Consider the following 16,418-nt stretch of genomic DNA (forward strand, 5'->3'; position numbering starts at 1 on the left):
TTACTCGCCACATGTCACCTTTGATCCTTGTTATGTGTGAGTGGGACAGTGTGTCTTGTACAACATGGTAGCAATAATGAGCACATGCTTTATTATAGGGGCGGAAAAAAACCCGCAAAGTCCAGTGTGACATTGTCAGTGCCAATGTCCGGAAAGGTCCAAATCAACTGTCTACCCCCCATTATAATATTAGGAACACCATCTTAAAACTACCATTAAAGTTCAGATGAACACAAAGATGAACGCTATTAAAGCCCCTGAGCAAGGCACTAGGCTGTAGGACCTGAACAACAACGATCCACAAACAGGAACTTAACTGCCAACACATATCTTCAAAGTAGGACACATGAATACCAGTGAGCAAGGCACTAATCCCATCAATCAAAAGTAAAAATGTCATGACAGCCAGGACAGCAACTACCATTGAATACCTGCGCAACTTACACATACAAGTTGAAACGCAGCTCATTGTACCACTTTCCAACTGTGCCCCTTAAGCAAGGCATCAAACCCACTAAACCTGCTCGGCAGCCAGCAGCAGCAGCAGCGGCAGCGGCAGCTCGGCTTTGTAAACGTACAGAAAGTGTGTAACCCTCTCCTTCCTCCCTGTTGCACCTCCTGACCCTGGCTGTTGCTGTAAATATAAATACGCTCCGGCACTGTCAACTTGCACTCAGTTACACAAGCACAGTTCCACAAAGGTTAAAAATATGTATATTTTACTTCCTCCTGCTTTTCTGCCTGTCTATCTGACTTTCTCTATGTGCGTTTTTTTTCCTCCTTCTATCTTTCTATCTCTTGAAGTGCAGGGCTCTGCAGGTCAGGGGCATTAGTGGAAATCTGCTGTAATTTTTTTTTTCCCTTTCTTTTCCTTTGTGTGTTTGAACTTTTTTGTTGTTTTTCATTTTTCTACTTTTCTTCTTTAACCCTCCGTGGCACCGTTTCCATGCCAGCAAACCGGTCTGAACTGGTCCTACCGAACTATGTTAGTGAGTGTGTGTGAGAGAGGTGTGTGTGCAGGTAGATAAAAATGAGAGCAAGGCGGACACTAACAGTGGGTTAATATGCTGAGCCAAAACGAGAAAGATAGTGTGTGTAATTGTGTGTGTGTGTGTGTGTGTGTGTGTGTGTGTGTGTGTAGCCCCCGCACCCACCCACCCACACACACACATACACACACATACACACACAACCCTATGACACCCGTCTCATCAAACAGTTGGACGTCGGCCAAGTTCATCTGTTAATGGACAGCCATCGTCAGGACCCAGCCTTTCCTACCTCGCTCTCCCCTCCCTCTCTCTCTCTCTCTCTTTCTCTCTCTCCCTCACATCCCCTATCCCCCCAGGGTGATCTACCCCTATGCCCTCTCCTCCTCATCTCTCTCTTTCTCTCTCTCTCTCTCTCTGCCCTTTTTATTTTGTCGTCCCATCCCCCCGTTTCTCTCAACACCTCTCCCAGCGTTGCAGATTGGGGCCTGCATTTCCCTTGTATGGCAAAGATAAACAGTGTGTGTGTGCATGTGTGCGTGTGTGTGTGTGTGTCCCTTTGTCTGTCTGTCTGTCGGCAGACGGTGCTCGGGGTGTGTTATATGCACACACACACACACACACGTTCGTCTTAAGAGAGTACCTTCGAACAGACGCTGTTCTACAAGCTAGAAACAAAAACAAAAAAAAAGTCAGAAATCAAACAAAGGCCAAAAGACAGGTTAGGTTCCATTAAATTAAGGGAGATAAAAAGTGCATGTGAGTGAGTGTGTGTGTGTGTGTGTGTGTGTGAGAGAGAGAGAGAGAGAGAGAGAACGAGAGAGAGAGAGATCAGCGGTGTTAACTACAGTCCAGAGCGTGTTGAAACACATCTGTCTTCCAACGAAAAACTGCAGGTAAGAAAAAAAAAAGGATGAGAAAAAGAGAGATTGACAAAGGAAGAGAAGACAGAGAGACAGTGAGTGAAAGATATATGAAGGGAAATTCATAAAGAGCAGGTGAAGGTGCTTGTTTTTCTCTTTCTCTCTCTTTTTTGGTCTTCGCTTTAAAGACACACACACACACACACACACACACACAAAAGGCTGGCTTTCCTCCTGGCTTATTTGTTGCAGGGCAAGAGTTCAAGGAATTACAGTCTCTTTCACACTTCAATATTTATTTAACAAGATAGATGATGTCTATTTTTAAGTACATGGGGGTTTTTTTTCAGTTTGTGTTTGGGGCAGACTGAGCTGAATAGTTGAGGGACGGTGAGATGAAATAAGAATTAAATATCGCTGTTGTTATTGCCGGTGTAATTTTGAGGGCAATTTTGTGATTTTAGCTTCGGGTATGATTCCTGTACAGGTCTGGAAAATGAAACGAACTCTTCAGATTTGTTGAAGCTTTTTATGGTGATAAAGAAAACAAAGCTGATTTTCTAACATCCCACTGATGCAGTGGGAATTAAACTGTGACCTTCAGACAGCCATGCACAGACAAAAATAATGTTATTTTTCCAGAAAAGCATGGATTTGCTATTTATTTTCTTTTAAACACCATAACTAATGTAGCTGCTTGTACTGGCAATGATATATATTATAAAACTACATGATAAAGATTCATGTCAGCAATAAAAGGACAGATTTTGAAAGTTTTTACCCTTCTGCAAACATCTTTTTCCAGTATGACCACACACAGCTGGAATATTTGTGGATATTAATCACACATGCACACAGAAAGTCACGCATACATGGATAAAAATGCCTAAAATGTACATTTTAGCAGTTCTCTATCCATTTTTGGGGGGTAAATTATCCATTAGATTTCATCATATCTTACCGGGGCAATTACATCAAGAAAATGATAGCGGGTATGGGATCAATTATGCATACCCTTGGCCAAAGACCAAGCATCGGGCAGAAGGAGAGGGCATGTACACACACACACATACACACGTGAAGAAGAGGAGGATCTCATAGATGTGGCCCATCAGTTCATCTTACTGCCTAAAAAGTTCATACGCTTAATAATTTAGCTGTGCTCTGGATACAGTTTCCCAGCTGAATATTAACAACTTTGAAGTGAGTAACAGCAGCCAGAGGTATATAAGGGTGTGTGTGTGTGTGTGTGTGTCTGCATATGTGTGTGTGTATTTGTAGGGGGGCTAAAAGAGACCTCAGGAAACAGGCCTCGTGAGTCCCACCGGAGACAACCCCTCGAAACACACACACACACACACACACACACTCCTTCCATTCGGCTGCGTCCATTACACCACCATTCGTAACATTGCTAATTTCTGGCCAATTAAGAATTCCTTTTCATCGCTATGTAGGTTCCCATATCTCCCTCACAGCGCTTGTACACAAACTGGGAAGACGTGGGGAAGAGGAGTGTGTGTGTGTGCGTGTAGGGGGGGCATAAAGGGAGGGTGAAAAGATGAGAAAAAAATGAAGCAACAAAGGGAACTGAAGAAGAAAACATAAAGATTAGCGCCCGTGCACCAGTTGTTCTCGTTTGTTGTTGCCGCTTTCCATCTTTGTTCTCATTTTCTTAATTGTCCGGCCTCATTATTAGATGAAAATTGATTTATTTTATTGACTTTCTTTCCTTTTTTGTCTTCCTCTCTATCCCTCACGGAAGAAAAAAAAAAGCATTTTCAGAAGAGGCCTCCTTTTCAAAGGAAGCATACCCATAGGGTGTGTGTGCATCTGCAAGCATGTAGCTAAGTGAGTGTTTATGCACAGGTGCCTATTTTCTTGTGTGTATGCACAACCGCATGACACACACACAGAAGGAGACACATTTTTCTGCTGCGGACAGAACAATGGAATTCATTTTCGTTCTTTTTTTTTTTTTTTTTCTTTCTTTTTTTTGAGTTTCCGTCCATGTTTACAGAGAAACTCACTTAGGAAGACGAATCACTGTCTCCAAAATGGCAGCCTTAGATAGAGTCGGGGAGGGAAAAATAGAGGTATCTGACATCTGTTTGTTCAAGGAGAAAGAGAAAAAAAGGAGGGGGGGGGGGGGGGTGACACTAAAAATGAATAGGCTGACAGAGAGAGAGAGAGAGAGAGAGAGAGAGATGGGCATTGAGAAATCATTTTACCATGTCAAGACCGACACGTACAGGGGAGAGCCAGATGGTTTGCATTGGGTGTATTTTGTGTGTGTGTGTGTGTGTGTGTGTGTGTGTGTCTGTGTGTGTTTGTGAGAGACAAGCAGTGTAATGAGGGAACAGACGTTACATCATGTAAATTAAATATGTCCAATCTCTGGCTCGGTTCTCAATCTTCACACAATTAAAAAAAATGCAACTTTCATTTATATTAGCCTAAAAAACACACACACACACACACACACACACACATCTCACCCAAGGCACAAATGAGAAAACACACGACACACACTGAAAACACACAAACACCCCTTGACATGCCGGCTCTGACAAGCATAGCTGATGTGCGCCGCGAATGTGCATGGTAATAGGCCAATCAAAAATGCAAAACAATTGGCAATTACTGTGAGGACCTAATGGTCATTAGAATTTACAACTAGGTAATGAACTAAAGTCTGCCCACTGCATGCATATTCATAAAGCTATTTGAGCTTTGAAGATTAAAGTAGCGCTTAAAATTCAAATGAGCCTCCGCAAATTATCGGGAAAAGTCAGCGCCGCTGCTGCTGGTGGCGATGGGGGAGTTCCTTATACGTGCATGTGTGTGTGTTTATGCGTGTATGATTTTTTTAAGCATCATTAAACGGTGGTGTTCCTCGACATCTGAGGAGTGAAAACTGTAATAATGTGTTTTGGGGTTTATCCCGACAACAGTCGATGTTGGTGACATCATGAGAGATAGCAGATTCTTTTTTCTTCTATGGATTTGTCACTTTTCAACCTTCAAAAATTTTTAAGTATTTACACCTTTAAAAAAAAAATTTAAAATTTTTTTAGTGGAAACACCTTAGAAACTGAATTTAAACCATTACGAGATACACTTTAAAACACTTTAAAACTTAGGATGATTGTGATGATAATAATAAAAATGTCACAACATAAGATCAAAGTCATTCAATAGATCAGTGGCTCCAAACTTTTTTGGCTTATGACTTCTCGTCACCACTGGTTGCATATATCAGATTATGACCAAAAAATGATATTTTCCTCTTGTTAAATATTGTCCATTAATTCAGAAGAAAAAGCAAAGATTAGAGAAAAAATAAACATAATCCGGTGCAGCAGAAATATGTTTTCTGCTTTCCTGTCCTGTTGCGACTCCTTAAATGTGTCCTGCCACTAGTGTAGATTGTACATGTGTAGATTACTATGAGCGTACTGCATGTTCACATACATGTGTGTATTTATATTTGTGTGTGAATAAACCTTTACAGTGTGATGTAATAATATATTCATGCAGTGTATTCAACACATCAACAAGAAATCAGCAATGACACATCATACCGGTGGAACCCAACTTCATACACCAGGCTGTGACTAGTAAACACACAACACGATAAACAATCTATAAACAGCTTTTCAAAGGCTGTCCTGTGGAAACCACACATCTCCTAACTGTCAGCTTCTCATCATCCAAGACAAACTGTCTTGTTTTAGGCTTTGCAACAATGCATTTTTGAGACAATCTGATGGCTTTCATATTGCTTTATTTTCCTAAGAAGTAGAGGAATGGGCAGTTTTTAGGAGTGTGGATAATAGTTTTTTATTATTGTTTTGTCTGCCAATTATTTTCTTAATTAATTTGATAATTGTTTGGTTTATTAAATGTCAGAAGACAGTGAAAAATGTCACATCTTCCAAGCGTACATCTTCAAATAGTTAATTTCGTCTGACCAACAGTCTGAAATCCAAAGACTAATGTGAATTTTTGGATTTTTTTTTTCTTTAAACTTGACCTAAACAATAAATTGATTATCAGAATTGCTACAAATCCATTTCTGTTGTTCCACTAATTGATTAAGTGACCACTTGTTTCAGCTCCAGAGCATTAATCCTTCATTTAATCTGATAAATTCCAAGTGACCAGATGTGGAGATACATGGTGTTCCCTGGACTGTGACTTACTACTAATACTTTTAGGATTTAAAAATGTAGGTCCGTGACATCATCAGTATAAATGATTGAGCTTGTTTTGGCTCCTTGTTCATGCAGGTGATCTCACACTGAAGCTTCCTCCGAGTGAACAAATTGTCAAATGCTGTCGGGGACTCGGGCGTCTCGTCTTGCACTTTTGTGCACGTTAAACACAATATGGAGCGATCATAGGAATTACATACTGTATGTTATCCTGCTTTGAGGATGGATCCCACTTTATTTGGCACTAAAGGTGCTTTTAATTTGCTGAGAAGAAGGATGTAAAGTGGAGAAGGTGGTGGGAGTGACAAGAACAAACAGGCTGAGGATCACAATGCCAACATAAAAGATTATACCCACTCAAACAGAGCTTGTGTGCCTTTACAGTATACGTGCTCTACATATGGACACACACAGTTACAGGGTGGCAGTGTGTGTGTGTGTGTGTGTGTGTGTGTGCAGTTGTAGTAGTAGTTCAGCCAAATGAGGAACATGAAACCAGAGTAAGGAGCCAGGCCCTTCCACACACACACACACACACACACACACACACACACACACACACAGGCCACATAGACATTGCCAGCTCAGCCCTGGCACACACTACCAGGGGATGTCCTGCATCCACACTGCCAGCTCACACACACACACACACACACACTTTCATGTCCACTCATGCTCCACTGAAACACACATATACACACACAAATACATGTAGACATGCTGTATAAGTAATGATACATACAAAGGGAAGCACTGACGAATGAACAGATATCTAAGCAGTCATATCTGAATATATATATGTGTGTGTGTGCATGTGTGTGTGTGGTGTGTGTGTGTAGAACCAGTCTGTAATCCAGTGGCCTATATAAATAAGCTTTGTAGTGTATAAACAGTTTTATGAACAGGCCTTCAACTCCATTCAACATAATAAGAGAGCTGAGTTACATGTGCACCCCCTGAGCAGACCGAGCCATGTGTGTGTGTGCGTGTGTGTGTGTGTGTGTACAGGAATAAACACACACACAGTGAGCAGCAAGTGAGCCAAAAACAGCAGCTTTCCCTCTCACCACGAAGGAGTAAATGTAGCGTGGATGTCGAATCGCTCGCATAAACACCAAAGAGCCAGATCAATAAACAATCCTCCATCACAGAGCGAGTACAGTAGTCCACTTGACGTCACACATGCCTCTGACACATCGTCGCCACTGTAAATACTGCAAACTGGGAAATAACGCTGGTCTTTTTAAAATGTCTTTTCTTTTCTCTGCTGTTGTCATTGTTTTAAAATGGTTTAGCAACCACAGTAACGCGGGAGATCTATGGTTTGAAACAGATCTGTCTCCATCTTTGGTTGTCGCCGCCGCGGTGTGTCTGCGCCGCACTTCCCAGGGTTCCCAGCTGTCAATCAAAACGTGTGGGCAGCATGACGTCTTTCTCCTGCTTTTTTATTTTTTGTTGTTTTTTTACCCTTTAATGTTGATGATGTTGTTGTGTCTGTTGAGCCGTGGTGATGGTGATGATTGCTGCTCACGCTCTTCTTCTATTTATTCCAAATGGAAAACGCATCACTTCCTGTGCAACCAGACTACTTGTCCTGGGAAGACTCAACAGATACTGTAGTAATTTGCACTATAAAAAAGCTGGCAGCCTAAACAACTCGCTGTTATTATTCTGTCAAGTGTACAGCATCCATCATCCAACCACTAATATGATAATATGAGACTCTATACTCTCTTTCCCCACTGCACAGGCAGAGATAGTGAGGAACTAAGTACATTTACTCAAGTACTGTATTTAACTACAGATTTAATGTACACGCACTTTACTGTTTGTGCTTCCGCTTTATGCTGCTTTATACTTCTACTCCACTGCATTTATTTGGCAGCCATAGTTTTCAGTTACATTGAAGATCACTACATACAAACAAAATAGAATAAGCTTTAAAAATATGACACATTATTATAGTCTGAACTACTGAATCAGAACAAACTACCTGAAATCAGCTCCACTATAAGCTGCTAAAACATTAAAATACTGTTTTCACCGCATGAGTAATAATCTAATTACATAATGCCTAGTGAGTACTTAAAGTACATTTTACTGGTAATACTTTTGTACTTCTTGTGCTTGTGATGGAAGATTTTTAGACTGAGGTATTGCTAGTTTTACTTGCATTTTTAGGTCTCAATACCTCTTCCACCTCAAGGAGGTCAAAGGTCACATTTAGCTACGGAGCAGCCAGTGGTGGACGTAGCAGGAGTCCACCGTCTTGCTCAAAGACATTTCCTGGGATCACCCAGAGTCATTTGAATGAAGAACCAGGACTCATGCATGATGTTACCCCTTAAAATGAAGCATTTGTCACCAGTGTCAGAAATCTACCAGATTAACCAAAACTTCATTTTTTCTTATTTTGTTTATTAAAATTATCCAGTAATTCTAAAGAAAAAAGAAAACATTAGAGAAAAGTCTAAGACATTAATGTGCATAAGTGAATAAATTGTAGCAGAATTGTTATTCTTGCGCTCTCCAATCCTGTTATCATCTTGTGACCCTTAAGGTTTGTCTTGTGACCCCATGTGGGGGTCCCGACCCACAGGTTGGGAACCCCTGCGAAAGCGGACTAGATTTAGTTCAGAGATTCAATGCTGCTGCCCTAACACTATCTTATGTAACAAAAGATGGGTGTGTGTCTGACGGTGTATGTGTGTGTGTGTGTATGTGTGTGTGTGTATGTGTGTGTGTGCTTTGAGCATTACCGAACAGGATAAAGGATAAATCAACAGGCTCACCGGTTTGGACTTTCCCAGCACAGGCAAGAGGAAAGCAACAATGTGAATCTTAAAATTCACGTGAAGTGCTCCATATTCTATTTCCAGCAACACAAAATCTCTGCCCAAAGCACTGCTTTTCCGTTCCTTGTTTTATTACTACGTCCAAAATTTGTCAGCAGTGAATTCCAAGTTTTTTGGTCCGTCTGGACTGCAGACACGCTCTGCAAACACACACCCACACATTTACAGTGCAGCAAGACAATAATCACTAACACTAACAGTCAATATGCAGCTTTTTTGTGAGCGCTGAATATAAAACACAATGCAGCTTGTTGGTCTTGGCGGCAGATTATTAGCTTTTCCTGTCATTCCAGTGGCCTGCCGAATGTGTTATCCTGCTGCTGACATTTTCTGCATACAGCGAGATGTTTACATTCAGCGAGCTCATTCAAAAGGCAGACAAAATGCTGGAGTTCAAACGCTGCACTTGAGTCCACTAACTAAAATCTTATGTTAGAAAAGAAAGAAAGAGAGAGCGACAATAGATTAGTAATGGCAGCATGTGTGTGAAATCTCTTTGTAGGCTTGCCGGGATGTGCTACAGCATGACACGCACACACACACACACACACACACACACACACACATACACACATGCAACAAACATACTGTAATTGATGCAGTATCAATTGGCTGTCCCGGATTTGCATTGACTGCTAATGTTGCAGGGAGAGAGACAGACGCATGAGCCAAAAGAGAAAATGAGAAAAAAAAAACAAAAAAGAAGAGGAGAGAATAGAAATGAGATAGAGAGCGATATCTGACACCGAGCCAGACAATGAATGGGTGTTAAAAATGCACTAATGTGTATTGAGGTCGGTAGCATTAGCCAGTGATGATAAGCTAATTGCTAATCACTAGATCATGGACTAACAATAGTCATGTTACAAGGTTTCAAGCCAGGATGACTCTTCAGTGGGATGACCATAATAATGGACTGAAAACTGGATATTTTGGGGTGACAAATATCATATTTGTCTCGAGAAATGTTGGAATTTATCAGCGTGTGCTAGTGCTGATAACATCTCAGTTAATCAGCTAATACTGATAGGCTAACACAGCTTATCTGCCAATACTGCTCAATGGAATAAGCGGTCAATAAGATGAACAATTCTGTGTTCTGGCTGCGTATCAATTTCTGCTCATTAACACACACATCATCTCTGATTTTCCATAGAGGAAAGGATTAAATTCTTGATGCTCATTATAAGAAATCAATTGCCCGACTGGACAGAGATTATATTTATTTTAAATAATAGTAATAACAATAATAATAATAATAATAATCCACAAAGAATTCATCTTAAATTGTAATTTTCAAGCCAAGATTTTTTTCAATCAAAACCACTTCAGTTAAAAGAAAAAAAAAACACACACAGAGAGAGATATGGCCATTCACACACATATATTCACACACACACACACACATGCAGCCCTCTCTTTTGAGACATTAGCGATGCTGTTTCTGAATGAGGGGCGCCTCAGGGATTATAATCAGAAATTTCATCTCAGTCAGGGATTAATAGAATAAATGGGCAAGAGAGAGAGCACAAACCATGTGTGTGTGTGTGTGTGTGTGTGGTGTGGGTGGGCGGGTATGCTGCCTTTTTGCATCGCTGATCGGCATTTTGCCTGTACAGTGCTCTCTCTTGCACACACACACACACACACACACACACACACACACAGGTAATGTCTCAGCTCTCCTCGGTCGGAGCTGTTTGATATGTAAATAGCAGCGTTCCGGCACAAGTCCGACGCTTTGTGTTCCTCTGAGCCTCACAGCAGCCGCAGCAGCTCTGTAGCACTCTGACCATAGACGCAGATACACACATTTTTTACAACAAGCAGCCATACAGCCGTCACATTATATAGGCAGATACATGCAGAAAAGCAAGCTACATAAACAGAGCTGAAGGAAAAGATGCCTCACTTCCTTCCACTGTAGGATTAAAAACATTCCCTGGATTTGTCATAGATGTTAGATTTAAATATAATTATGAGAAGCAAATCCTCTAAAAAGCAAGAAGATAAATGAAAACTAATAGTGTGATCGTATTTGTATGATTAAACAGTGCTTAAAAACCACACACATTCAGTCATGTGGATGTTAAAACCAAAACCCAATAAAAATTGTGCTGAATTTAAAATATTAGTACAACAGCAATAGTATTTAACAGTCTTTACTGTAAAAAAAATATGATCTCTTACTGGCTGAGTAGAGGCCTGATTCACTGTAAGGAAAACCTACATGTACTATTAGAGACACAGTGGAACACCAAGCCAGCATTTACAAATAAGAAACACACTCGCATTCCTCCCTCTCCTCCTTTTTTTGTCATTAGGAATGCTTTTGGACGGCTGTAATCGCATTCGAAATTCCAGCAGATTTTTTTTTTTTTTTTTTTTTTTTTATCTGACATCTTTACTTCACCGTGACAGTTTGGGGTCAATTAGGATGAAAGCAAGGGTCGGGAGGGAAAATACTGGCTTTAATTATCAGCTATCAGAATGGACGTGTTGCGTAAATTCAGCATGTGAGATGCTGCTGGTGTGTGTCCAGTGGCAAAGAGAAGGTCCGAACAAAAAAAAAAAAAAGAAGCATCTATTAAAGAAGATTGATTTTTTTGTTTATGTGCAGAAAGCAGATGGACATTTTTTTGTCTGAAATTCCAAACATGTAATAATGCTTGGCCTTTCTGCCGTTCAGCCTGACGTCAACATCAGACAAGATATATAACGCTGCTGTCCTGTTTTCTCCTCCTGTCTGAGTGTACAGCTGTTCCTACCAAGACGTTCCCACACACAACGCTATTGAAGCAACCAGACGCCTGTATTATGATGTAAATCGCTCTAATAACCCAGTTTAGCTGGTGAGTGTCTGTGAGAGTGTGTGTGTGTGTGTGTATGTGTGTGTGGGGGGGAGTGGGTGTGTGTTGAAATGTATAGTCACTGCTGGGACACAAGCAGGTTTGGCTAAAAAAAAAAAGCAGTAGATAGATTTGTCTCTAGTGCCCGAGCCAGCGAAGACGAGGTCAAAGGTCAAATGCATGTTTGACTCTCAACGATTTCCTTCATCTGCACTTCCTGCAACTCTAAATTTTCATTGTGGCGAGTGAGATCCATTACAAGAAAGGACGAGCAGTGCTCCCAACATCTTATTGTGCTTATTTCCTCAAACACAGAAATGACAAAATGGAAAACAAACGGCAACATTTAGGATTCCTGAGCTGCATTCAACGAGCAAAGTGATAAAGTGTGTATTTTGCTTCTGTGTTTCCGCTGCTCTATTTCATCCTCGCTCCCTCTTTCTCTCCCTCTCTCTCTCTCTCTCTCTCTCTGTAACGGCTAATTTAGTACAGGCAGCCCGCCACTAAAAACTACTGCTAATTAAAATGCACAAGGAGAAGAAAAAAATGGCGCTGCAACAAATAATTAGTGGTGTTAAGATGCTTTAAATAAACGACTTTCTCTCTATGAGCAAAACTAAAACTGGCTGTTCCCTCTCTGTGCTCGCCTCTCATTTGATTCTCGCACTGGGAAAGGAGACGGAAAGGGAAGGAGAGGGAGAGATGCAACTGGAGGAAAAATTGTGCGTGTTACCTATGAAGTTTGTTGCAGAGGTAAACTTGGGGAAAAAAGGGGGGAAAAAGAATGAAAGAGATGGAGAGCTGGGCTGCATTTCTTTGGGTAAGATGTGGCAACGGGAGAGGGGGGGAAACCACATCGAGCGGACACATCTGCTAGGGCCACATGAGAGAGAGTCACACACACACACACACACATACACACACAAACACGTTATGCAAGAACACACATTCTGTGCACCCAATCCCAGGAAGAAGCTCGCAGTTACTCCCCAGACTGAAAGTCAGAGTCATGAATGCTCACACACACACACACACACACACACACACAAACACAAACACACACACACAGAGTTTTCCCTTCAGTTCAGCCAATGATCCCCATCTGCACACACACACACCCACAATAGCCCTCATAAGTGCACAAACACACTGACCAGTGGTACCACAAAATCAAGGTCACCCATGTCTCTTTGCCACTGGGATTTGGTCACCATGGCCAAAGTGGGCAAACTGGGAAAATATACACACACATTCACTCACATACTGCATTGAATTCAGAGGATCAGTGGAAGGACAATTGGTCAGACTTAAGTTGATGAGATCCGTTACATTCTCTCTCTCACACACACACACACAGACGGAGAGAGAAAGCCATCCTAAATCAAACCATTGTGTGTGCTTTTTTTGTCATCTATAACAGAGAACAGATATTCTTGGGAGGGTTCCTCCCCACCTGTGACGTCCTTCTGTTGTTGTTTGTCTGATAAAACCCCCACCAAGCCTCAGCCAATCAGATGGCTCGCCTTAACAAGGACTGGCATGTGTGTGTCACCTATAAAAACCTTGCGCTCAGACTACCGCAGTCTCCCACATGGTTTGGGTGGAGCGTTCGTAGGTGACATGTAGGCTACGCCTCAGACTACGCCGGCTTGTCGTACGGAACAGCAACACACACACACACACACACACACACACACACACACAATGCGTCAAAGATATGAGAACACAACCTGATGTTGCACACACACCCACAAATATACACCCATCCAGGGCAATACACACAACCAAAATGACACTGTAGAATCTGGACACTGAAAGCTGCTTTCAAGCTGCAGGAATTCATTTATGTCTTGACATGTAGCGCTTCTGAAAATGTTAAGAGAAAAAATGACTATTGTCCTTTTTTTTTTTTTGTATTCTGCCAGATTTTACTCTGAAATTGCCTCCTTAGCCTCTACACAGAAAATCTGACAACTACTGCCTCAGAAAAGCCACTGCCACCGATAACCATGTGGTCAAATCCAGACAGAAGTGATGCATGTTGGGAGTTTGAAAGCAGGTATGGTTACCTGGGAGAGGCTCCTGTTTGGGGAAAATACCCCGGGGCGACGAAAACCGGTCCTCGTCGTCCTCTGCCAGCGTAGCCTGGACTCCCACTTCCACGGGCCTCCGGCTGCGCAGGGAGCCCAAGGCGGGCGACGGGGTGAGGGCCAAGCCTGGGGAGGGCGAGGGGGGCTTGTCCAGCCCCCGGCCCACAGCCAGGCAGGGCGGCCCGTGGCATCTCTTCCTCTTGTGCTCGATGAAGAGCAGGATGTCCGCCAGGGGGAAGGTGGCCTGGCACTGGCCGCAGGTCAGAAGGTCCTGCTCCAGCGAGGGGTGAGCGTCGTGACCCAGCCGGGCCAGCCGGCCCACGGTCGAGCCCGGGTGGTGCCCGTTGAGACTGCCGCTCTCCTCTGAGTGCTCCGAGCAGCGCTCCGACAGCTCCTCCGACGAGACGACGGCCGTGGAGAGGGGCTCGGCTGCTGGCGAGGCAGAGAGAGAGGAGGGGGGGACAACCGCAGAGGAAGAGGGAGAAGAAGAGAGGGGTGGGAGGAAAGAGGGAGAGTGAGCAAAAAAGAGGAAATTAGAAGGTGATGCTTACTCTTAGCAGAAACCATGTGTTCATATTTTTCTTTTTTTCCTCCTGTAATTTATATTGATACAACTATTTGTGGGAATTGATGACAAGGGAAGAGTACAACCAAAAAACCTAAAAACATTCTCGTTCTGTCACATACAGGATAAGATTTAAAAAGACAAAGCTAAATAAAAGCCTGACATGTGGTACAGACAATAACGGGGTGAGAAAATGTGCCTTGTAATGATAGAAATGCATGTAATGCAGGAAAAATGATTACAATGCAAACTGATCCGGATCACACATCATAGACATAAAATGGTGGGAAATAATATCTTGACTAGCTGCAAAGCTGAAATCAGATTCCTCAAAGATAACAATTTCTTTGCCAATGACAGGGAGAGCCTGGAAAATGATGGTTAAATACAGCATTCACCAAAACTCTAAATATGTGGATGAGACTTGCATAACCTTGTTTGTACAGGTTTTGATCCTGTAATCAGCAGAAGGAAAAACTGTCACAAACATGTCCAACATGTGTGCCGGGGAGCGGAGAGGCAGGCGGCAGGGAGAGTGTGTGTGTGTGTCAGGGAGAAGGGAAACTCTTCCCTCGGCCTCAATTACATGTGCCTGACTTATAGTTCTTAGACACCAGCCGCCTGTACAGCGGGAAATCACCCCAAAATGAGCCGTTCAACCCGATTCCTCACCCCTCCAAGGCCGGATTAACTCTTGACTACTTTTTTTAAGAAGCCCTTTGTCAAGCCCAGACCGTCCTGCAGTGGAGGGAGAGGAGTGTGAACAGAGCGGCCCACTGAATTAGAGAAGCGAAACGGGAGAACATAATTCACTGTCCCTCTTTTAAAGAAAATCTTCCAGTCCAAGGTGAAGAGTCTGACTCTGTGCTAGCCGCCTAATGCATGTTGACCTTCTTTACTCAGCCGCCCAATTTCACATTTTAATGAACTTAAAACCACTGAGAATCAAAAAATAGATTTTAATTTTCACTGTCTGGGTGATTGGTACAGATTTTGTCTGATAACAAGGATAGGGCTGGAGAGTGTGTGTGGGAATGCATGCAAGCGTGTGTGTGTGTGTTTCTGTGTGAGTGTGTGTGACAGAAAGAAAGAGAGAGAGAGAGAGAGAGGGAGAGAGAGAGAGATAGTGGCTGAATGTAGACTACATCCCCTCAAGGAAATATCATTTGAACGCCGCAGTCCTGCGCGACATCTGTGCGCAAACTGGGACATGGAGATAACATGATAAATTCACCAACACCACCACTACCCCCTCCACCCCCGGCATCACCCCCTCTACCTCCTCCTCCTCTTCCTCCTCCTCCTCCTCCTACTCCTCACCCTTCTCCTCTTTGATTTAACTTCAGGTCAACACAACACCACGCAAGTTACACAACAGCCTCAAGGGAAGGAGGGGGGGGCATTAAATTCACAAGATAAAACAAAAAAATTCTAATGAAAGCTGCGTAAGCCCCTCACCTCTAAAGTTGAACTCAAGACTGAATATCCAGTGTTGAAAAACATTTTGTTGGATTTAATGGAGCATGAGGAAGGAGAGTAAGAGACCTAAATAAGATTTTTTTTTTTTTTTAAATACAAAGTAGGTCTCCATGCACATGGTTCAATTTCAATAAAAATTTCCAAGACACACGTATAAATCTCTTATTTCTATCTACTTTTAAAGCAGATGGAATAAGAAGCAACAGGAGCAGAGAGGATGATAATATGTCTGCACACTATTCTCACATATCAAAACATGCAGGACAATTCTATCACATTTCCTCAGTTGGAAAGAATAACACAGGGAGAAAAAAATGAGGGCATAAATGCATTCTGAATTATAATTCCTTTAACAGCAGCTGCAGGTTAAAAGTTGCACCTGTCTGGTAATGAATCTATAAAACAGTCACAACTTAACTATGAAACTACTGGCTCTCTGCCCCAAAATAAACTATTTTAAATTGTATTCCATTTTTTTTGGCACAATATGGAAATTCGTATTTTAATCTGG

General features: G+C 42.3%; 1 protein-coding gene across 2 annotated transcripts in view; it reads right to left on the bottom strand.

Annotated features, from left to right (window-relative positions):
• Nucleotides 1-16,418, bottom strand: part of bcl11aa (BAF chromatin remodeling complex subunit BCL11A a) — a 52,738-nt gene that overhangs the window by 33,949 nt on the left and 2,371 nt on the right. Inside the window, exon 2 of one of the 2 annotated variants that reach the window (XM_044373647.1) lies at nt 13,843-14,292. In XM_044373647.1, the coding sequence (XP_044229582.1) occupies nt 13,843-14,292 (450 nt within the window). Of the gene's footprint in view, nt 1-13,842; nt 14,296-16,418 lie in introns of both variants that reach the window. The other variant, XM_044373646.1, reaches the window with a different exon arrangement.

The sequence above is a fragment of the Thunnus albacares genome, chromosome 14, assembly GCF_914725855.1.
Source record: "Thunnus albacares chromosome 14, fThuAlb1.1, whole genome shotgun sequence".
Taxonomy (NCBI): Eukaryota; Metazoa; Chordata; class Actinopteri; order Scombriformes; family Scombridae; genus Thunnus; species Thunnus albacares.